At 37.7% G+C, this 23,305-nt stretch overlaps 2 protein-coding genes and 1 non-coding gene across 4 annotated transcripts; 2 read left to right on the top strand and 1 right to left on the bottom strand.

Moving 5' to 3' along the window:
- LOC109013928 (double-strand break repair protein MRE11) lies at positions 1–16,500 on the top strand. Its single transcript, XM_018996205.2, has 23 exons — positions 1–120; positions 595–670; positions 1,845–1,980; positions 2,501–2,658; positions 3,394–3,484; positions 4,044–4,163; positions 4,273–4,341; positions 4,436–4,527; positions 4,709–4,811; positions 4,898–5,005; positions 5,098–5,160; positions 5,228–5,299; positions 5,865–5,942; positions 12,079–12,141; positions 12,241–12,301; positions 13,233–13,315; positions 13,654–13,767; positions 14,007–14,084; positions 14,655–14,726; positions 14,853–15,100; positions 15,426–15,546; positions 15,773–15,967; positions 16,241–16,500. Exons 2-23 carry the CDS (start codon positions 654–656, stop codon positions 16,271–16,273), a joined length of 2,175 nt encoding a protein of 724 aa, XP_018851750.1. The 5' UTR covers positions 1–120; positions 595–653; the 3' UTR covers positions 16,274–16,500.
- A 216-nt stretch (positions 16,501–16,716) lies between these two features.
- LOC109013959 lies at positions 16,717–21,229 on the bottom strand. Of its 2 annotated transcripts, XM_035687413.1 has the most exons (7): positions 20,973–21,209; positions 19,734–19,798; positions 19,595–19,624; positions 18,788–19,482; positions 18,450–18,634; positions 17,887–18,141; positions 16,723–17,070 (listed from the first exon to the last, which is right to left on the bottom strand). In XM_035687413.1, the coding sequence occupies exons 1-7, from the start codon at positions 21,009–21,011 to the stop codon at positions 17,002–17,004; spliced, it is 1,338 nt and encodes a 445-aa protein (XP_035543306.1). In that variant the 5' UTR covers positions 21,012–21,209; the 3' UTR covers positions 16,723–17,001. The 2 variants fall into 2 exon arrangements, with proteins under 2 accessions (XP_018851801.1, XP_035543306.1); XM_018996256.2 differs by having other exon boundaries at positions 16,717–17,070; positions 18,450–19,482; positions 20,973–21,229.
- A 1,812-nt stretch (positions 21,230–23,041) lies between these two features.
- Positions 23,042–23,114, top strand: TRNAF-GAA. Its single transcript has one exon. It is a non-coding gene; the product is annotated as a tRNA-Phe (tRNA).
- Positions 23,115–23,305: the final 191 nt, after the last annotated feature.

The raw sequence follows: 23,305 nt of genomic DNA, 5'->3' as shown, positions 1-23,305 counted from the left end.
ATGCATTTCCCTTTCCCATTTTCCATCTCATTGTTCTTTTTTAAACTTCCGCGCCACCGCTCCCTTCTTCTCCCCGGGTCTCGGTGGGTCAGCTCCTTCTGTTACTGCTTCGAATCCAAAGTAAAGCTTACGAACGCCCTTCTATTCGTTGCCTCTACGCGTTTCCTTTGCCTCTAAAACTTGATCTTGGTTTGGGCCCCGAGAAAGTATAGGAAAATGAAAGACAACCGGTATATCGGTTGTGTTGAAGCGCATTTTTGTGTGATTTTAAGCATTTAATTTCGTTCACAATTCATCAGCAACTTGAACTAGTCTCTAGAGCAGTCACTTTTTACGCTAACCTCTCACGCTTTCCTACTTTTCCTTTCTACGATTTCCAAGCTGTTAAACCCTACTTAGGGTTCTATATTTCGTAATGTTATTCCCTTTTAGATTTTATTTTTAGTTTCCATTAACTTATTAATATTTATTGTGAATCTTACATTTTCTAGGGTTTTTCTTGTCGATTTCGATTTTTCTTAGTGTTAAAATATTCACAAGGCTTGGGGCTTATTTGAATGATTAAAGTTGATCTCTATCTCATTCCCTTGTCAGCCATATCATTTTCGCGGTGCTACTCAATTGTGGGTTTCAAGAGGTGCTACTTAATCGCCATGGCAGACTTATCCAGGTAAAACCTGTCTATACGTACGCTTTGGTTTGGAAACAGCCGAAAAATAAAGAAAGTGAAGTTTAAGGGGAGGTTTAGCCAGTGAGTTGAGATGAATGTTGATAGTTGAATAAAATATTGTTATAATATTATTTTTAATATTATTATTATTTTGGAATTTGAAAAAGTTGAATTGTTTATTTTATTTTGTGTGGAAATTTGAAAAAATGGTAATGATTAGATGAGATGAGTTGGGGGGGTTTTGTATCCAATCCGGGCAAAACATTTGCTGTGTGTAGTGTTGGTTCTCAACAATTTAAAAAAAAAAACACGTCAAATAAGCCAAATAGTTGTGCTAGATTCTGTTTATAGGAATTCTTTTATTATTATTATTATTATTATTATTATTATTATTATTCTCTGGCATTCCAAATTATGTTAGAGAGAAGATTCAAAGTATTTAAGGAAATTTTGTTGTCTTATGGAACCTAATCTTTGAAACCAAACAGGGCATAATGATTAAATGGGTGTCCAACTGAATCATATATGTTTGTAAATTATGATGGTTAAAGGGACGAATTTGATGAAATTTTCTTTCATCAATGTAGAAGGGCAAGACATTTGTATTTCTGTTAAAAGGACAAAAATGCTGGAGGTTAAGTGTAAGATCCATGCTACATATAAATAGCAGAAGCTTTACTTTCTAATATTATTCTATGCCATACAAAAAACAATTTTCTCCTAGCATTATGAGGTGTGCTCTATGTACCAAAGTCTATTAAAGGTGTGTGTGTGTGTTTTTTTGGTGGTTTAACAATGTTTTAGATTCTAAAATATTAAATCTTGTGATTCTCCTTCTTTATGTAGTGTGAGATGAACTGTCCTTTTAACAAAGTGACATAGGAACTTAATTGGTTTTGATACTTTTATAAAAATTATTGTCCATCTGGACTCCATGTGGTAAAAATTCTCTTCCTTATATTGGACATAACTGTTGAATAGATCTGTTGCAGTCCTTTTTGACACATCGTTTACCCATAAATGTATTATCATGTCCAAAAATGTGAACCCTACACGTAGCATAGCTGAGGCAACAATCTTATTTACTTATGAAAAATAAATCTGATTCAATTGGGCCCTTTTAAGTTGCTGCTTGAGAATACCTATTGGAATTGATAACTAAATAAATCTTCAGGGAGGACATAAGCAATACACTTCGGATACTTGTTGCTACGGATTGCCATCTCGGATATATGGAGAAGGACGAAATACGGCGGCATGATTCTTTCCAGGCATTTGATGAGATATGCTCTATAGCAGAGCAAAAACAGGTTATAGCCTATAATATCCTTTTCTTCCTAAATCTGTCGTGTGCAGTAGCACTTTGCTAGGATAGATATTTATAATCTTCTTTAATGATCTGGAGAAGTTCTTGTTCTACTATTTTTGCATTCATTACACAGATTAAGTTGTGTATCCTTCCAAAAGTGGGTGCCTTTGATCTGTAGTGGAAGGGCCGGCATTGCTATATCATGTCTATCTTTCCGATGCCAACTTCATTCTATAGCTGTTCCTTTTTCTTGCAGAATTAAATGAAAAATGATTCTTGTACTTTCACTTCTGCTCTTGTATAAGTTTTTCATTTTTTTGATTGATGGTATCTTCCTCTTATTGTAAACTCTAAATCTGAATCACAGATTTTTATGAGAGCTCCCTTTAGTGGAAGTTGTTTTGTTTTCTGGAAAAATATTTAACTTGTACTTACTTTTTTTTATAAGTAACAAGTACATAACTGACTATTTGCCCATATTTATCAAATACTACTATGCACTGATGCCTATTTGCTATCAGGTTGATTTCTTACTCCTTGGTGGTGATCTTTTCCACGAGAATAAGCCTTCAAGGTCAACATTGGTTAGAGCCATTGAGATTCTCCGTCGTCATTGTCTTAACGATCGGCCAGTGCAGTTCCAAGTTGTTAGCGACCAGACTGTGAATTTCGCAAATGTGTAATGACTTTGTGCACTTGAAGTATTTCGTGCTAAAAAAAATTGTTGGGTTTTCTACTTCTTTTTATCATTCTTTTGTTCCCCACATCTGTGTGTGTCTGATAGAGCTTCTTAAACCTGTTCCTGCCATGCAAGTGTAAAGCATTACTGTGCTGTATTTAGGAGTATAATCATACCATCCCGTGAAATCCTTCCGTTCGTAACCAACCCTCTCTCGCATGGATTTCCTTTGTACGATAACCTGCTTAAGAGTTTTTTTTTTTTTAATTGGCACCGGGTGTCCAGGAACAGCGTTCCGACTAATCCCGGGGGTGCACAGACCCTCGGCAAGGAGTTTCTCGCAAGTGCACCTCGGGTAATTCAAGCAGAAAATCCCCCAGTCCGATGGCCCCTAGAGATTGTTTGCACCTAAAAGGATTTGAACCTTAGACCTAAGGGGAGTATACACCCAAGCCCAAGTGCCTTTACCACTTGAGCCAACCCCTAGGGGTTTAGATATATTTTATTTTATTGTTCCCTTCATGGTGGATTCTGCCTGAAATATCTAGCTTACCCTTTTGCATGAATGCTGCATTATGCTCAGTAAATTTCCATCAGGCAACATCAGTTCTGCCTGACCCGACAAGCATGGTTGTTGTATTAGCTGCGCACATGGTTACATAAATTATGTGTAGTTATTCCATGATTTTATGTGCGAACAAGTATCGTAACAACATGATAATATACTTGAAACAGGTTTGGGCATGTAAATTATGAAGATCCTCACTTCAATGTTGGTTTGCCAGTCTTCAGTATTCATGGAAATCATGATGATCCCGCTGGAGTGGTATGGATATTATGATAAAATGACTCATGCTATTTTTGTTTTTTGCATGCTTTAAGCACAGAGGTTTTTTTAGTCAGTTGTGGCCGGGTTTATTTTTTAGAATCTCTAGAACTTTTTAATACACGGTTCTATTGGTTGGGTTGTTTGTTTGGGGTGTACTTCCCATAGGTGGGTTCAAAATGTCCATGTTCAATGTCCAGTGGTCGGTATAGGGATTTCTTAATATCTTAGTTAGGCCTTGATCTTTGTTGTTTTAACTTGATACCATTGATTTACAACATGTTGGTAGCTTTTCAACCAGGATAACTTTTGCCCGCTCCACTTGTTAGACTGGCAGTTGAAATTAATGCTGATGGAGCTGTAGTTCCTACAGCTGGCAATATTTCCTAGTCGCATTAAGAAAGAAATTAATGTCTTACCTAGGAACTAAGCAAATTTTATTTTCTGCCCTTTTATTTTGTTTTGTTTGGTAACTTTTTAATTCAACATTCAAAGATTGTTCTTTTTACTTCAGTTCTTAAGACCATGACGTTGTGTTCCTTACGAGTGGATGTTACAGGACAACCTTTCCGCAGTCGATATTCTCTCTGCATGCAATCTTGTTAACTATTTTGGGAAAATGGTTCTTGGGGGTTCTGGTGTTGGTCAGATTACTATCTATCCTATTCTTCTCAGAAAGGTCTGTCAGTATATTTATTTTTTGGATAAGTCAGTTGATTTCATTAGTGGCAGACTTGACATATTTAAGTATCATTGTTGCATGACTTGTTAATCTTAATAAAGTGCAGGGTTCAACAGCAGTGGCTCTCTATGGTCTAGGAAACATTAGAGATGAACGGTTAAATAGAATGTTTCAGGTACTTCTTCATACAGCACATAAGACATTCCATCTTTTGGTTAATGACTTTTAAGTATGCCCATCTAGGTGTCATTTGATAATTTTTTGACCAGACACCACATGCTATACAATGGATGCGGCCTGAATCTCAAGAAGGTTGTCAACTGTCAGATTGGTTCAACATTTTGGTACTTCATCAGAACAGGTTGTCTATAAGTGTTCTTCTGCAGAGATTGTTTGGAATCATCATGAAAAGAAAATATGTTGATTTGTCTCAAAATCTCATCTAACCTTTGTGCCTTTCAGTGCTTAAATGGTCTATATTATAGAACTCTCAGGAACCAATGTATGTGAATATTGATCTTTGGTTCTACTGTGGCATGCAGAGTAAAGACAAACCCAAAAAATGCTATAAATGAGCACTTTTTACCCCGATTCCTTGACTTCATAGTGTGGGGGCATGAACATGAATGTCTCGTGGACCCTCAGGTACTGCTGAAAGAGTATCCTTTTTCCCCACAGATTGCTCTGTCTACCTCTCTCAACAAATAAAATGTGGATTTTGATTTCTGCAGGAAGTTCCTGGGATGGGGTTTCATGTTACACAACCAGGTTCTTCAGTTGCAACATCACTCATTGATGGAGAGTCAAAGCCAAAGCATGTACTTCTTTTAGAAATTAAGGTTGCCCCCTAATTTAATACTTTTTTCACAAAGCAGTATTATTGGTCATTTTAAGTTCGAACTGTGTTTGATATTCATGCATTATAATATAGGGGAACCAGTATCGCCCAACTAAGATACCTTTAACGTCAGTGAGGCCTTTTGAGTATACAGAGGTAAGTTAGTGCTATTATTTTTTTTCATACCAGTAATGATTCTTAGTGATTACTATTTTTAATGTAGGTCATATTAAAGGATGAACCTGACATTGATCCCAATGATCAAAACTCAATTCTTGAACACTTGGATAAAGTGGTATGTATTGATACGTCACATTAGCAATTAATTTGTGCCTTTTTAGTTTCCTTCTTTCCTTTTAGTTGTTAGACCACCTCTTGTTACACTATGAGATAGCAAGGGTTTTATGGGATGGAGTGCTGGGCAGAGTAGAGTTGGGTTGGGTTATGTCCAAGACCGTGGTAGCAGCTCTGGCCAACCGGCCATCCATTGGAGGGGTACACCAGATCTCAGCGGTTTGGAAGATGATTCCGTTGTGCATCATGTGGTGTCTTTGGCACGAACGTAATGTGCAGACATTTGAGGACAATGAGAGATTGATTGAGGAATTTATAGCTTTCTTTTATAGCACGTTATGTACATGGTCCAAGGCTGTTGATTTCAATGGCATGGCCCTTCATGATTTCCTTATATCTCTTGAGAACCCCTAGTTAGGGTTGTCTCTGTATATACTGGGCTAGGCCTATTCTTGGAGTAATACAAATTGTTTACATATAAAAAAAAATGAAAGTGTTTTCTTTTATTGGTGTGGCAGGTTCTGTTTTTGTTTGATAGCAACTTAATTTAAAGTTTGAATTATTAGGTGAGAAATCTGATAGAGAAATCCAGTAAAAAGGCTGTTAACAGATCAGAGCTCAAACTTCCATTGGTTCGCATAAAGGTACTTTCTGAATTTGTTTTCAAGTGATACTGCAATTAGGGATGATCATCATGTCTCAACATCACTTGTTCTGCTATGAAGTTTTGGGACATCTCACTTTTGACCTGATTTTAAGTGTTTCTACTAGCCTTTGTTCTAATGGAAGCCTTGACTGCCCCCTTTTTGGAGTAGGTTCATGAATATTTGTTTTGCCGTTGAACTTTATCTAGAGCTTTCTTTTGTCTCATTTTACTGCGATTGATGCCAACTTTTATATTTTAAGAGATGCATTAATTTCCTCTTTTTAACCTTTTAGTATTAGGGCTACTCTTTTTTTTGATAATTGTAAGTATATTAATAAAAGAATAGGCAAAAGCCATGTTCAGTACAAAGAATGTCCTAGCTAAGTAGGAACATTGGAAATGAGGAAAGCATGGAAATCTTGGCCATTAAAGTTAATGGAATTAGCCCAAGTACATAGAGTTCTAAACAAGAAAGCCTTTAGTTCCTCTATTGATCTTTCCTTGTCTTCAAAATTCCGTTCGTTACACTCCTGCCATAAACACCACATGACACAAATAGGCAACATCTTCCATATAGCCTTGATCTGTTTGTTACTTCTTAAATCTGTCCAGCTAGCCTAATCCTCTCCACTACGGACTCGGGCATAACCCACCCCAAGCCTAATCTTCTGAATACTTCATTCCAAATCCCCCGAGCTATATCACAATGTAGTAGAAGATGATCCACCGATTCACCCTCGTTCTTGCACATGCAGCACCAATCAGTGATGATTACCCCTCGTCTTCTCAAATTATCTGTTGTGAGTATCTTACCCAAAGAAGCGGTCCACACAAAAAACGCTGCTTTGAGGGGCGCCTTGTGTCTCCAAATCCTTTTCCAAGGGAATTGGGTTGGATGTTCTTGTTATAAAGATTTATAAAACGAGCGAACTGAGAATAAACATTTCCCCGTGTGTAACCACCACAACCTATCAGCTTGATGGTTGTTGCGTTTGAGAGAATATAAGAGGTTGAAAAGGGCTGCAAAATTATCAACTTCCCAATCATGTGCCGCCCGGCTAAAATTAATGTTCCATTGAATTTGTTCCCCCACTATTACCATAACTTCCGCCACAGAGACATCATTATCACTTGCCACCCTAAAAAGAATAGGAAATAGATCCTTTAAAACCCCATTACCACTCCAATTATCATACCAAAATTTGATTCTAGTCCCATTTCCAAGACAAAATCTTATGTGCCTGGAAAAGACCCCCCATCCTCTTCTTATATGTCTCCACAAACTCACACCATATGCCCCACTCACTTCATTAGTACACCATCCCCCCCATAATTCTCCATATTTACTCTCGATCACCAGTTTCCATAAAGCCTCAGGTTCTTTATGGTATCTCCACAACCATTTTCCAAGTAATGCCCGATTAAAGATTCTCAAATTTCTAATGCCCAACCCGCCAGAAGAGATAGGTCTACAAACATTTTCCCACCTGACTAGGTGAAATTTAAATTCTTCCCCCATTCCTCCCCATAGGAAATCTCGATGTAGTTTCTCAATGCGAACTGCCACACTTGCTGGGATAGGGAACAAGGATAGAAAATATGTCTGTAAGTTAGATAACGTACTCTTTATCAAGGTAATCCTACCGCCTTTTGACAAATACATTCTCTTCCATCCTGCTAATCGACGCTCTACTTTCTCAATCACTATATCCCATATAGAAGTCGCTCGTGAGACGGACCCCAATGGAAGACCAAGGTATGTCATAGGGAGTGAAGCAGTCTTACACCCCAGAGTATTAGCCAACTGTCTTAGCCGTTGCACATCTCCAATAGGCACCATCTCTGATTTATCCAAGTTCACTTTCAACCTTGAAGCTGCTTCAAAACAAAGGAGAAGGGCCTTTAAAACACAAATTTGATTGTTGTCTGCCTCACAAAAAATAAGAGTATCATCTGTAAACAATAAATGTGAAATATTAATTGATCCTCCCCCTGAGGATCCTATTGAATACCCATTCAGACACCCATTTGCAACCAGAGCTGAAATCATTCTGCTCAAAGCCTCCATTACAATGACAAATAGTAATGGTGACAACGGATCTCCTTGTCTAAGGCCTCGTGTACTATTAAAAAAACCCGTTGGACTTCCATTTATCAAAACTAAAAATTTTGTTGTAGATATACACCAACGGATCCATGATCTCCATCTTTCTCCAAATCCACATCTCCTTATAAGATCTAGTAAAAATTCCCAATTTACATGGTTATACGCTTTTTCCATGTCTAGTTTGCATAAGACCCCAGTACTACCAGCTTTCAGTCTGCTGTCCAAACATTCATTTGCGATAAGGACAGCATCTAGGATCTGTCTATCCTTGACAAAAGCATTTTGAGGCTTTGAGATTATCTTTCCCACTACCTCACTAAGGCGTTTTGCAAGTACCTTAGAAATGATCTTGTAAACCCCATTTATTAGGCTAATGAGTCGGAACTCCCTGATTTCTTCAGCCCCAACTCTCTTTGGAATCAAAACAAGAAATGTGGCATTTAGGTTTTTCTCGAAATGTCCAGCTTCATGAAACTCTTGGAACACCAACATGAGATCATCTTTTAGTATTTCCCAGCAAGTTTGAAAAAAAACCCATAGAAAACCCATTAGGGCCCGGAGCCTTGTCTTTGGCCATCTTCCTCACCACTTCAAAAACCTCACCCTCCTCAAACGGCCTCTCCAAGTGAATACCATCCCTAGGCCCAATAGAGTCGAAAGCTAATCCATCAAGCTTCGGTCGCCAAACCTCCTATTCAGTAAGTAGTTGTTCAAAGAACCCAACTACATGATCATTAATTGTCTGTTCATCCTTGCAATCTGCCCCATCTATCTTCAGCATCTCAATATTATTAGATCTTCTGTGAGAATTGGTCACCCTATGGAAAAACTTAGTACATCTATCTCCTTCCTTCAACTATAGTGCTCTCGACTTTTGCCGCCATGATATCTCTTCTAGTAGAATGATCCTCTCAAGATCTGCAACTAACTCTAATTTTTTAATCATTTCGTCCTGTGATAAAGACCTGGACTCTTGTATCCTATCCATTTCAGCGATCTCCCTTATCTTGGTTTTCTTTTGTTCCCCAATGTTTCCAAAAGACTGCCTATTCCACAATTTTAAATCTTGTTTTAAAGCTTTCAATTTCCCCGCCAGTATAAAACTTGGAGTGCCCTGAAAATGATAAGATGACCACCACTGGTTGACCCTATCAACAAAACCTTCTGTTTCCAGCCACATGTTTTCAAACTTAAAATACCTACGTCTTCTTTGAATCCCACCAGAATCCAACATAATTGGCCAATGATCCGAACATAATCTAGGCATTCTTTTTTGCCAAACCTCAGGGAAATGACTTTCCCACTCAAGGGAAATTAAGAATCTATCTAGTCGAGACCACGTCTGATTATTAGCCCACGTACCTAAGCCTCCCGCCATAGGTAGATCCACAAGATTCAACTCAAAAATACATTCCGAAAAATCAGTCATAGCTGGCCGTAGTCTTCTATTACCGAAGCTCTCACTAGGGAATCTTGTTACATTAAAATCTCCGCCAATACACCATGGAAGATCCCACCAATTGTATACTCCAGCTAATTCATCCCACAAAAGTCTACGATCGATGTTTGAATTTGGACCATAAACCCCTACAAATGCCCACAAAAATCCATCCGAGACGCTCTTAAACGAGCATGCTATCGAAAATGCCCCAATAAACTTCTCCTTTTTCTCCACCACCCTTTGATCCCACATCACCAAAACACCTCCTGAGGCCCCATTAGCTGCCAAGTATACCCACTCCACATGTGTGCAGCTCCATACACTTCTTACAATACTTGTGGTGATAGCTTTCAACTTCGTCTCCTGTAAACAAACAATATCCGCCTTCCATTCTCTCAACAAGTTTCTCACTTGAAGCCTCTTACTCAGCGCATTTAGGCCACGGACATTCCATGAAACTATTTTTGGTTTCATTTGGGAATGGCCAGCCCCTTTCCTTTAGTCCTTTCCCTACTAGAGCTATCTTCAGAATTCATTGACCATGTCAACCTCCTAAGCTCGCGCTGTTTTTTGGATCCTATGTTCTTTTGTTGTTGATGGCCTGCTTCAATGGCCGTGAGTAGTGCCATGAACTGCTCCTCGTACCCTTCACATTTCAATCCCACAATTTCCTGTATATCTTTTACCGTGTTAAAAACCCAATCTGAAGCATTCGACTGATATGGGAAGAGACACTTCAACGGGAAAGGATTTTGAATTTGAAATTCCTGTAGTTCCTCCAGACTTACTTCATCCATAGTGTTATTTGACACCTGAATAAGCCTCTGGGAATTCTCCTCATCCGAAAGGAATAAATCTTCACTGGCCGAATCTCCCATTTCACTGTCCCTCCTAAATACGTATTCGTTGTATGGCTCAGAGGTGCTCGTCGGACCTTCACCCCCCCCCCCCCCACTCCCCATCGGCATGTTCTATGCACCTTCACCACCTCCCCCACTCCTCATCGGCACGTTCTGTGCACTCGGAGGAGGAGGAAATGCGCTCGATGGTGGTGGAAGAGCCACTTCTAGGTCTGTTTCTATCTGCTTCATCGCCGACGTGTGCATGCCACCTTCCTGATTAATCAGCACCTTCGTCGGCGACTTCTGAGTTCGTCGCGACGATGATTCCGGCAAGTCCTCCGCCTGTTTGTGGCGCTGCGACATCGATGACGGCTGCCTTCCTCCCTTTGCAGAAGCTGCCCTAGGCCTCCAAAAGTTTCGGGTCTTGAAGATGGGCCTCCATCTTCCATGCGGGTCTCGGGCCTGTCTTGGCCCATACGGGCCCACGTGAGATGACCCACCCGTTGTCTGCCCCTTCCCCTTATCATCCCTTAAACGCCTCGTTTCAACTAGACCCATTCCATCCCCGACAATACGCAACACCTTTTCCACTTCCCTCTGCAAGTTCTTCAACTGCCACTGCACGTCCCTCACCATGCAGTGTACCTCCCGCACGTCTCTCTCGTATTCTCCTTCCCGAAAGTAGCCCTGATGATCTCGAGGCCCTTCTCCTCCTCCAGCCCCTTTTCTTGGCTCAACGAATGTCTCTGTCGGCGTTAAAGCTTCTTTATACGATTTAACTTGAGTCTCCTTCCCCCACAGCCTCCTCTGAATATCATCACCATACCCAGCTTTCTTTCTACCCAGCAGAGTGGCCTTCCTTAGCACCTCCCTCAATCTTCTCCATCCCCTTCCTCCCTCTTCTTCAGGAATCAAAATGAGACTACGGCGACCCCCTTCAGCATACACCGCAATCTCCAAGAATCTGCCACGTTTATTGGAGCATCTCTGCGCTATGAAACTCCGGTACCCCTCCCTTGTTGACGAATAATAATCCTTTTTAACACCCATCTCACTCTCCTCCAAAACTCTCTCAAGCCACTGCGCAGTGCTCAAGCCCATCAACAACTCCTGTTTAAACCTCCTACCTCTCTCAGTGATACGTATGAGACCTCCTTCTCTCATGATGGAGAAAATTTTTGCTTCAATGACAAGTTCCCAAGAACTTCCCATACTTTTCTCTAGATGATAGACCTTTTTCCAGATGATACCAATCTAAATTCTAAACTGGACTACATGCTAATCACCACAAGAAACTACCCACCCAGAAGCAATACATAAGAAAACCAAGAAAAGAAAAAAGTGTACGGAGAGAAAATTTTTAGGAGAGAGAAATCTTTTGGATGGATATTCTTACCACCAGTGAATAACTTCTCAACGGATTGAGATAACCACTGCGCTATAAACAAGTCGCGTTAAAGGGCTACTCATCTTTCTTAGCATCCGACTTATCAAAAAAAGTTTTTTTTAGCATCCTCACTGAACCCGCACCCAGTTCCCCCTATATTGTGGGTCTTTTAGCATGCAAGCCTTAGAGCAATCTTGAAAAAATTTCCCTCAACCACCTTTTGCAATTGTTGTATATTTCTTATTTAATCTCATTATCTTAATTCCACTGCAGTTCTTTCATGGAGGATAATGGATAGTTACTGCATGGCAAAATTCATAGTTAGCTCTGTTGTCGTTATCATTTTGTGGTTGGCAGGTAGATTACTCTGGATTTATGACAATAAATCCTCAAAGATTTGGGCAGAAGTATGTGGGCAAGGTACCTTGAGTCACCTGCCATGCTGAACTAGAAAACTAGTGCTGATTTTTCTTAAGCAACATATTTGAGAGAGTATTAATTTTTCTTAGGTTCTACTAGGTTGCAAATCCCCAAGACATTCTAATCTTCTCGAAGGCTTCAAGAAAGGGTCAGCGTGAAGGTAATTCAAATCACCTATACCATGGAGTTTTAATAGAAAAGATTTGATTAGAGGCTGTTACTAAAAATAATCCATTAAAAGCATCCTCCATTTTTAATAAAAATCTTATTTACTGATAAAAAAAGAAGAAGCATCCTTCATAAATCAAGAGATTCAGTTTATCTTCATATCTTTGATGTGGGTAACTCTTCAAGAAGAAAATGGAGAATGGTGTTGACAAGTTACAAGGAAAAAGAATAACAAGGAAAATAACCGACCCAGAAATGAAGGCTAATAAGTTTGTTTTTTATTTCTTTCTTCTAAACATTTTCACGATCTCGATTGTCTAGTTGCCCAAAACCTTACCCATGTCAGCAACATTCAACATGGTTATGGCAGTAAAGTGATTGGGGACGTTACAAAATTTTTTAAACATTCCCAGAGATACATTGGTAAAAGTCAGAACCTTATGAAACCTGGATCTTTTTTTTTGTGTTTGGGGGGGGGGGGGTTAGGATTTCACCATCTCGTGCCTAAAACCTGGAAGTTAAGAAGTGTCAATAGTATTTCTGCATTCCCATCCTCAATGAAGACACTTTGGTACTGCAGATTGCTCAACTAGTATGGGTTGTCAGTACTGGCTTCAGGTCAGTGTGGTTATGTTTCCGATGTAACAAGTTCAACACCAATGAAACTAGGGCATCGAACTACTTGAACTGCATCAGGCTATATAGTTGATCTTTTTTTTAAAAAACTTTGTTTGATAATTTGGGTCCTGACGCTTATGGCATTATCTTGACATTGAATCTTATAAGTTTCAAATTGTTATTATATATTATTGGTATCGGATATTATGTAGTTGTTTTGTGCTTTCTTTTTTAGACTTGCATGCTTGTCCACAGTTGACTGTTTCATGCAAATGGTATAATCTTAGTTTCTTTTTGGGATGTAGCTAAAATTGGTGATTCCGAGTGTCTTCGTCCAGAAGAACTAAACCAGCAGAATATAGAGGCTCTAGTTGCTGAAAATAATCTGGTACTGAAGCGTCAAATTTTATTAATCTTTTTGTTGCTTTTGGCGTGGATAAATATGTTATTGCATACATAATTTGTTCCCTGAAATCACAACTGAATTTTACTGTAATACAGGAATGGATTCCTGTTCTACTCCATGAGTATGGTTTACTGCTTCTGTAGAAAAAAGCTCTATTGTGTATCTAACATTCTTTTTTAAGTCAGTAGGCTAAATGGAACCTGCAGAACAAGATCTCAACTAATTTCAAAAGTGGAAATGAGAGCAGAAATATTTTTTGAGTTGCACAATTGGTCTTATTAAGTCACAAATCTAAACCTGTATAGTTTATGATTGTGCAGAAAATGGAAATCCTTCCCGTCAATGATTTGGATGTTGCATTACACAATTTTGTTAACAAGGATGACAAAATGGCTTTCTATGCTTGTCTGCAATACAATCTTGAAGAAACACGAGTAAGTAGCCTCTATTATTCTCACACCTGCATCTTAGCGTGCACATCGAAAATAGACGGAGTTGACTTTAGATATACTGGATCTATGTACAGAGGTCTTGTGTTGTTATGATAATTGCATATAAGAATTTTAATCGTAGTTTTGAGTTATTGGATCATATAAAAATGATTAATTTGTTTTCTTCTCATTTCTGTTCTATTTTCATTATGATTGGTTTCTTTCTTATAATTCTTCTATAGAACAAAATTGCCAAGGATGCAGACACTCTGAAGTTTGAAGAGGAAGACTTAATTCTTAAAGTTGGAGAGTGCATGGAGGTAAGAAACTTAAGTTCATCATATTTGTCTTTATCATTATAGTAATGGTCAAAATGATTTTCTTGTATGTTTTTCTAGTTCCTAAATTGTGATTAGGTGTTCACTTTCACATACTTCCTGTATACTTGAGCTATACCTATTTACTTGATTCAATAAAATTCTAATATTGCTCACCAGAAAAGAAGTAATTGTCAAGTTTTATAACTTTAGTCAAAGTGCCACCTAAGCAAGACTGCTTTATCAATGCGAGGAGAGAAAATTTGTCTGTGGCCTAATGGAGTGACTACTGCAGAAGGCTTACCAGCCACCTTCGGGCCCTTAGGTCCTTTTGGCGTTTACACAACTATTCCCATGATTATAGTTGGTATACATGGATTGGAACAAATATTACTTCATTTATATGTATTGTAAAACAGTGTTTACTTCTTTCACCTAAGTGTTGTTGACGCATCACATTGGCTTTTAAGGAGGGCTCACTTCTTATATGCTTTACCATGCATGCAAAATTTCATGTCGTGATTGTTTATAAATGTTTATTTATTTATTATTATTGCTATTCTTATTTTTCAGCAACGTGTCAAAGAAAGGTCTACTCGCCCTAAAGATACTTCACAATTTATGTCTCCTGCTAAGTCTTCGGAGGTAATAATTCACTGCTGACCTTGCATTGCTTATCCACGTGCCAGGAACCTTTTAGGCTTGTGTCTTTTTGGTTGCATATATGTCTAATTATCTGCTTTCTGAGCTTGTGTTTTCAATTCCATGCAGGATCCAACAAGTAGAACTGCTGCTGGAACAGGAAGTGCTGTTTCCTTTAGTGATGACGAAGACACAACACAAATATCTGGCTCGAGAGCTAGTGTAAGAGGTCGGAGAGGGGCATCTAGGTCATCTCGTGGTGCTTATGAACTTGGAAAAAGTAGGACTTCTGCAAGAGGAAGAGGTAGGGGCAGAGGTACCAGTAACTTGAAGCAGTCAACTCTTGATGCAGCTCTGGGGTTCCGTCGTTCTGAAAGGTCACTGTTGGCCCTGAATTTTGATGATATAAATACTGGTCTACATGTAATATGGAGTTATTCTTTTCTATGTATTTTGCTTCTCTCCTTGTCACTTCCATTTTCTCTACCTTAGAGTTGATGAGTGAGGTGAATCATAAGCCTGAACAATGAGAAACAACCACAATATGAGAGAGAGAAAGAGAGAGAGAATAGGAAGTCTACCAAATGAAGTATGAACTGTTGAATCTATGCAATTAGAACCCTACTGCACCTTCTGATATGTGTTGCATCAAAAAGTTTACTCGTTGCTAGTGAATGATCTTAAGTAAGATTATTACTGCAGATCTGCATCAGTTTCTGCAACAGCTGCTGTCCAAAGTATTGCTGATGATGAGGATAATGTAGAATCTGCTTCAAGTGAAGAAGCTGGGAAATATGGAATTGATGTGGTTGATGACAGTTTGGTATGGACTCTTCGCTTGTACTTGATAAATATGGATGAAAATCATTAAAGTTTCTCTCCTTGTCTCTGTCCTGAATTAGTTATGTGAGTGCTCTTCCATTTGAACATTGCCCTGCTCCACCAACACTCACAAATGACAAAACTCAGTTCCAGTTTTCCTTGAGTTAAATATCTTAGACACTACTAACTACTTAATATACTTATTTGATTTTTTATTTTTTGAAAAGGAAAATGATGCAAGTTTACAAGGCAAAGGACACAAAAGGGCTGCTACTAGGGGAAGAGGTGGAGGTTCGAAGCAATCCTCTAAACGGGGAAGGAAAACTGACAACTCTACTATTCATAAAATGTTCATGAGCAAAGACGACGATGAAGACGACGACGACAGTATGGCAAAGAGATTAAATAAATCTCAACCTCGGGTTGGTTTTCTTTTTACTTTCGTTTTTGTTAGCAAGTGCCAACTTCGGCATGAGTGTTTTAAAAAACAGTTATCGCCCATATTTACATGGAGCAGCCAGAAGGGTTCAAGCAACCTGAGATGGAATGAGAGAAGCTTGGCTAATGGAAACGCCTTGCTCTCATTGAAAAGGCTATTTTTACTCGTAGTAATGATAGCATCTTATAGTTGTGTAGTTTTTCTCCCTCCGCTGGGATTACTCTTAGTTGGACTTGACTGTTCTTTTTGTTTGAAGGTAACAAGAAACTACGGTGCTTTAAGAAGGTAAAATCACATCGTGAGATCCCAGTTGTCCAGATGTTCTGCTATATAATCTACCATGAAGAAATCTCAGATGAGATATTTAATCTTGTACGAGGAAATGTGGGATGAGCTATTATATATTACAATGCGGCAGGATAAAATGTTAAAGTTCAATGTCTTCAACGGAAGTATTCGTCCATCTTGTGAATTGCAATGATTGATTGGCAGATATATAGTACCAGCTTATGTTTACATGTTGTGCAGATTTAAGCTTATGAGTTATGATTGGTAGGTAATGTTGTTATTGTGCAAGGTTATATTTAATTTTTGGAAAATAGGTTGGATTTTAATGGATGGAAAAATTGTCAAAAATTGTTGGTTAATAATGTTTAATTAAGAAATTTGCACCTCAAAGAGTGTAGTAATTCGAGGTGCAAAAGATAGTTGGAATGCTAACAGGCTCAAATATGAAGATGACAATCAAAAGCAGAAATGAATAGAATTAGAAGACCTAAAAGCTGCACACAAAGGCCAAGTATGGCGAATAAAAGAGAAGCATTCACAGAAAGCCAGGGGACAGTCTCATCTGGGCCAAAGACGCTAGTGAAGTTTAGCCTAAAGAACCAAAATTTACACTCAAATCCAATACAAAGGAAAGATAACTTTGTTGTTTCGCTCCATCTCCCTGTGTAAAAAAGATGTTAGGTTTGTACTATATACACAACACAGCCCCCCGAGTGATGCAGTTCCCCCTCATCGAAGGCAGACCCTCTGGTTCACATTCGCGGCCTTATTCTTTTCAAACCGATCAGTGACTTTTACCTGCACAAAAAAGTTCATAGATATCAAGAGAGAGAACATGTGATGAATACATACACATGCAAATAGTCCCTAAAATAGTTCAGATACAATCTGCAATTACTCGGTCTATGCTAACTTGATCAGGGATTCGAAATATTTTTGCAAATTTTTAAAGGTAACATGATTTTAGAGCCACCGGATGGAGAGTGTAATTAAATAAAGCTATCCACTTACTTTAACACAACAACTAACATATTTATTCATATTGCCAGTACTAAAAGCAAGCAAGATTGTTTGTGTAGATTTTAGGAAGAACAGCAATATCAAACAAAATCCAAAGCCCAATAGCAGGTATCTGATTCCCTATGATAGTAGTATATGGAAACAGTCATTATATTTTCTATAACTAAAATGTGCACAATAAGAGGGAGCTGTGGATTTTACACGGCCATATTACAGGTACTTCAAAGCTATGCCCTGACACTTTCAATCCCATGTTAATCATAAACAATTGAAGCCATAAATATAATTGATGGCACTTTCAATCCCAATCTTCCAAACCACCAGAAGTTGTATGAAAAAGAAACAAACAAAATTGGTCACTCAGCCCAATATTTATGCAGTAGAGGATTAGAACACATAAACCAGTAATCACCAAAAGGAGAATGTCATGATTTTGAGAGTTCTATTAAGTATTTGTGCAAGCTCCGTTTAAAGGTAGCTTTGAAAGTAATGTTGAAAAGAGGTAAATCTTCCACAAACAACAACAATCTGAACAAGAGAGCAAAAGTCCGGATGCTTTTGAAAAGATTAATAACTGAATATAATAACATTTACCTTCGAACCAACTAATCCTGCTCCACCCTTTTGTCCAAGCTGTTTTGTTCCTTTCTGACCCCTAACCATGGCTAAAGCAGAAGTGCCTTTTCCACTGCATTTCTGATTGATAATCATTCTCCCTGTAGCATTCTCTTTTCCAACACCTGCTGATCTGTTAGGCCTGACTGCTCTTAATTTCTCCTTAGATTTTATTGCAGCCATAGACAACTCTCGCGCATTAACTCTAAGTGGCTGCAAAGTCTGATGTTGAACCTGGAAGAACACGAGTAAATTCATGTAATACTGTTTATGACAAATTTAGAACTTGAAAATCATCCATCTACAGGACAATTTTGGGCATAAATCAATAATTTGAGAGAAAATCATGAGGGAATCTTATCCTATACTTGTTTTCTATCAATCTCAATGTTGAGGAAATTTCTCAATAAAACCAACTGTTGGTGCATCAACGATGTGATAAAAATGGATTATACTTGATCATAATAAAGCTATCTTTCACATGTTTAATAACTTGAAAATCCTAATCACATGGGTGTCCGAATTTGCACGCCTTCTCTCACCTTTGGTTTTGTAGCTTCCTCGTGAGCTGGCTTTAAAATGCTGATTTTAATTCCTCTTCTAGAATTGGAGCTCCCTTCTTCAATTGCAATAGTTGATGCCTTGGAGACATTAGAAGTTTTTACTTTGTTCTTCGCCACATAACTTGTCCTCGCTACATTTCTGCTACTCGGGGTTATTTCTTTATTTAAAATGCTGATTTTAATTCCTCTTCTAGAATTGGAGCTCCCTTCTTCAATTGCAATAGTCGATGCCTTGGAGACATTAGAAGTTTTTACTTTGTTCTTCGCCACATAACTTGTCCTCGCTACATTTCTGCTACTCGGGGTTATTTCTTTATGACCTATTGATGTAGATGTTAAGCTCTTAACATCATAAAGAATGTTTGATGATGACCCTACACTGGACTTGCCAGATGATGATTTGTAGCCTCTTGAAAGCCTTTTATCATTATTGATCTCCACCCTTGATGCTTGTCTTGTAACACAGTCTTTCCTACTACTTATCCTCTGATTTGATAAAAGCCCACTTGGACCAAATGGTTGAGTTGATACCTCTATGCACTTCAGCTCTCGTTGCTGACTGCTCTGAGATGTAACGGTGCTTCTTGTATTGCTTTCACAAGTCCTGTTTCCCATAGAACTTGACCCATTAGCTTGGTCCTCAAAAGTAGATACAGCATGTTTAGAGGAACTAGGGATAGCATTTCCGGTTAGACTGCTTTTACAAACCAAAGTTGATTTTGACCTGGAAGTTCCTTTGAGATTTATTGATTTGGATTTTAATTCCTCACCAAATCGTAAATCCAGACAAGAAGATGTCCCACTTAAAACCTTGAGTGGATGCTGCTTATGCAAGGACTCATAGTTTTCTGCTCTCCATTTCTTGCTCCTGTAGTCTTTGCCTCTAGATCTTGAGACGGACAATGGAAGTTTTGGTGAAGTTGATACCTGTGATTCAAAGTCCAAGGTCAAAGTACTCTCCCCGCAATGAGAAAAAGCAGACTTCAACTGGTGAGAAGAACGCTGGTGGAAGCTGAAAATCAAATCAATTCAGCAATCAGCAGGAGTCCAAACAGTTAATTGCATTTCAAAGCCAATATAGCAAGACAGCGTAAACGAGTGAGTGAAGGAAAAAGGACGCATACAGATGACTTGTGTGGAACCACTCATCATGGCTGCAATGTAACAAGGAGAATGATACAATTGGAATTACAAATATGAAATTTGGCCATAAACCTCAGGAAATAAAAAGTGGAACCTTTAAAGCAATGATATAAAACTCACGTGTGTTGGTTGTTAATTTTTACTTCTAGAGTAAGATCCACCCACATAGGAGCTTCAATTTCTTCCTGAACAATAATAAGCCAAGTAAAAAGCAACTGAGTGGCGTCCGAGAATGAAAAATGATGGATATCGGAAGATTCAGAACAGACCAAAAGGACAATGTTCCACCGCCGAAAGGACAAACGAACAGAAAAAAATGGGGGCCAATATCTTCCTGTAAACTCACTGCATTTCTTTCTCCTATGATAAAAGACCTCTCCATTTTGTTCTTTAAGGCTCCTTTTTGGGGCCTACTTAATGAAAAATAAAAGAAGCTCCGTTTAGGGCCTCAAAAAGTGGAATGAGAAAGCAAAGGAACTTTATTGCTTTTTCTTGGTTAGATTTTTACACTTTTTATCGCTCGCGACCTCATTCTTTCCAAGATCCAATGGAGCATACGAGAAATCGAATGACATGCTGCGGGTTTTTTGTTTCATATTCTTCAGTGGCTCAAATGATGAAAATTAAAAAAAAAAACAGAGATTTTTTAAGGTTTGAAACTTTAATATATTTATTTTCCTACATTTTCTCAGCATCCAAACATAGCCAAATAGATCCAGATGCAGTAGCCAGACACAAAAGGATAAATTTCTATAATTAAATAAATGAAAAAGATAACACTAACGCTAAAATCAATATATGCAACGCCCAATCTTAGAGCCTAGAAACCAGAATCAAACTGATAAAATACCCAGGAAACGATAAAACGCAGAGACTGAAGAAAAATAAAATAATCCAAAGGATCCCAGACTAAACACTAAGCCACAAATAAATAAGTACCTAAACAAAAAAAGTAAAAGACCCCATTCCTATATTTTCAACCCAGTCCAAAACTGATGCAGTGGGACAAACTTACACAATGCCCACGTAAATTTAGCACCAATGGATAAAATTCAAGAATCCCAAAACCTCTTACTCCCCACCCGAAAAGTTAAAAAAACTCAAACCAGAGCCAGGCATTAAAAATAATAGGACCTTGTCAAATACCCAAAATCCGGATAAAGACTGAAGCGATTTAATTAAAATGAATTCATTAAATCTGTAATAAAGACTTAGAACAATATGCAATTATCAATTAAAAAGAGAACGGAAGAAACTTCAAGAAGTTGAAAAAAACACCATAGAAACAGGAAAATTTGAGAAAAATATCCAAAAATCAGATTCCAAAACAATCAAATGCTTTAAAGAAGAAGAGAGAACCAGAAAAGCCCAGTGATCGTTAGCCTTTTTGAGAGCCATTGTCGTGTTTCACCCAACTTTCTGTGACACAGAACATTCCCCAAAAGAGCTTTGAATCTTCTAGCGAAGTTCACGATCCCCGTGTTTGATCGAGGGCCTGAGAGGCTTTGTAATATCCTCCATTCCCATCTTATGGTTTGGTTCTTTGGCTCCACTACTGGAACAACAATTTATAAGGTTGAGAGCCTGTTTGGCGTCGAGAGCACCGTCCTTTCGGTGGACTTTTTCTGTTGCAAGGATTGTCTTTATAAGGCGGGACCCAATAATTGACGGTTGAGATTGGTTGCAAGATGTAAGATGGGAATATGTGCAAGGATTTGGGGTGTTATACTGTTATTAATGGGAGACTGCGACCTCATAAGAATTCGACCGTTGAAGAAATTCAAAATGTTACGTGGAAAATAGGCTACTCTCACGGGACCATCATTGTTTGACATGAATGACAAATCATGTCTAGCCTGCGTTTGGATGTTGAATTGAGTTGAGTTGAATTGAATTGAGATAATAAAATATTGTTATAATATTATTTTTTAATATTATTATTATTTTAAAATTTAAAAAAATTGAATTATTTATTATATTTTGTATTGAAATTTAAACAAATTATAACGATGAGTTGAGATGGATTGATAATCCAAACGTACGAGATAACTTTGATTTAAACTTAAAAGAATGTGAGGTACAAGTTCTAAATAGATAAGTCTTATAAAAGTCCTTATAAAAAAGTAGGTTTTACTTGTAAATAATAATTTTTTTAAGGTGGGGTCTACTTTTTATAAAGGCTTGTACGTGACTTGTATAAAAAATTTCTCAACTTAAAAAATGATTAATTTTGAAATGGTGTATAGTTTTATAAAATTAAATTTTATTTGTAAAATTACATTAGTTGATTGTAAAATAGATTCTAAATAAAATAAAAAATTGTAAGTGCATTACCCCCTGAAAATTTGAGATACTGTTATTAATAATCTCACTTATTTTTATTGAGAATTTGTAGAATTTCCTCGCTTTAACAAGTTTTACCATTCGAAGAGATTTAGAAATAATACATAGATATCAATCAATATATTTGATAAAAAAAAATATAATGATTGATAAAAAAAATAAATATCTAAATAAAATAGTCTTCAATCATTTAATGCATCATCTCATCATCTCATGATGTAGTATTAGATGATAAGTTCACAAATGAAACATAATAAATAGTTTTCAATCATCTAATGACAGATAATGAGAGGATAATGAGAATTAAGATGGTGAGTAGCATTACTCAGTTCACAAATAAAATATAATAAATTATTTTCAATCATCTAATGTCACATATTGTCACGATTTGTACAAGCCAATTCAAGTAATCAAATCCCCGTGATCATGCTCTAACCAATCAAATTGTCAAAATCCCACTGAACTCCCAAGTTCTTTTAACTCCTTCCCTCTCAAGTCTCGTCTTTTGCAAATGCTTGAATCTTTTAGACCTTTATTGATCAAATATTGTAATGAGCTTTCCTCCTAATCTTGTCGCCCTTTTAGGAGTTGTCCATATAGTTTGGAAAAGAAAAATTGAAGTGAAATAAATTCAAAGAAAAATGACTTCCTGATATTGTTATAAAGTCACAAATACCTTTATAATGAACTTACTTGTGAAGAGAGACGATGGTTTCTTTTTATTTTTAAATTGATTTTGTACAATGCTTGTTGTTGTCGAGTAATAGACTAATGTATGGGTCATTTGCTCAAGTTTATAACAAATTCCAATGATATATTATTTGGAGCATATGCGAATGGAATATGCGCTTTTTTAAGGTAAAAATTACTAGATTTATTCAAAGAATAAATATAGATAGAAGTCACTATTGAGAGCATCCATTTTACACACATGATATGACATCATCTAGACCACACATCTCCCCAAGTGAGTGTTGGAAACAATCAACTAGAAGCAGCCACGTAGTGAGTGCAAAGTGTGTATTACTATAGTAGCTTTTCTCTAGCATTAGTCTTATTCAAAAGATCGGGGAACATAAGGCATAGCGGGGATAGCTCAGTTGGGAGAGCGTCAGACTGAAGATCTGAAGGTCGCGTGTTCGATCCACGCTCACCGCAATTTTTTTTTTCCTTCAGCAATCCCTTGAAATCGTACACTAATCATGCATTATTGTTTTTGGATACGTAGAAAGAAGCCCAGCAATCTGTGAAATCGATCAACGACTCAACTTCCATACATTATTTCAACCACCAATGAAAGTACCATATCCCGACACATTATTTCATGTGTTGGAGATTAATGGACAAGA

This window comes from Juglans regia, chromosome 2, assembly GCF_001411555.2.
Source record: "Juglans regia cultivar Chandler chromosome 2, Walnut 2.0, whole genome shotgun sequence".
NCBI lineage: Eukaryota > Viridiplantae > Streptophyta > Magnoliopsida > Fagales > Juglandaceae > Juglans > Juglans regia.
This window is presented reverse-complemented; position numbering and strand designations above follow the sequence as displayed.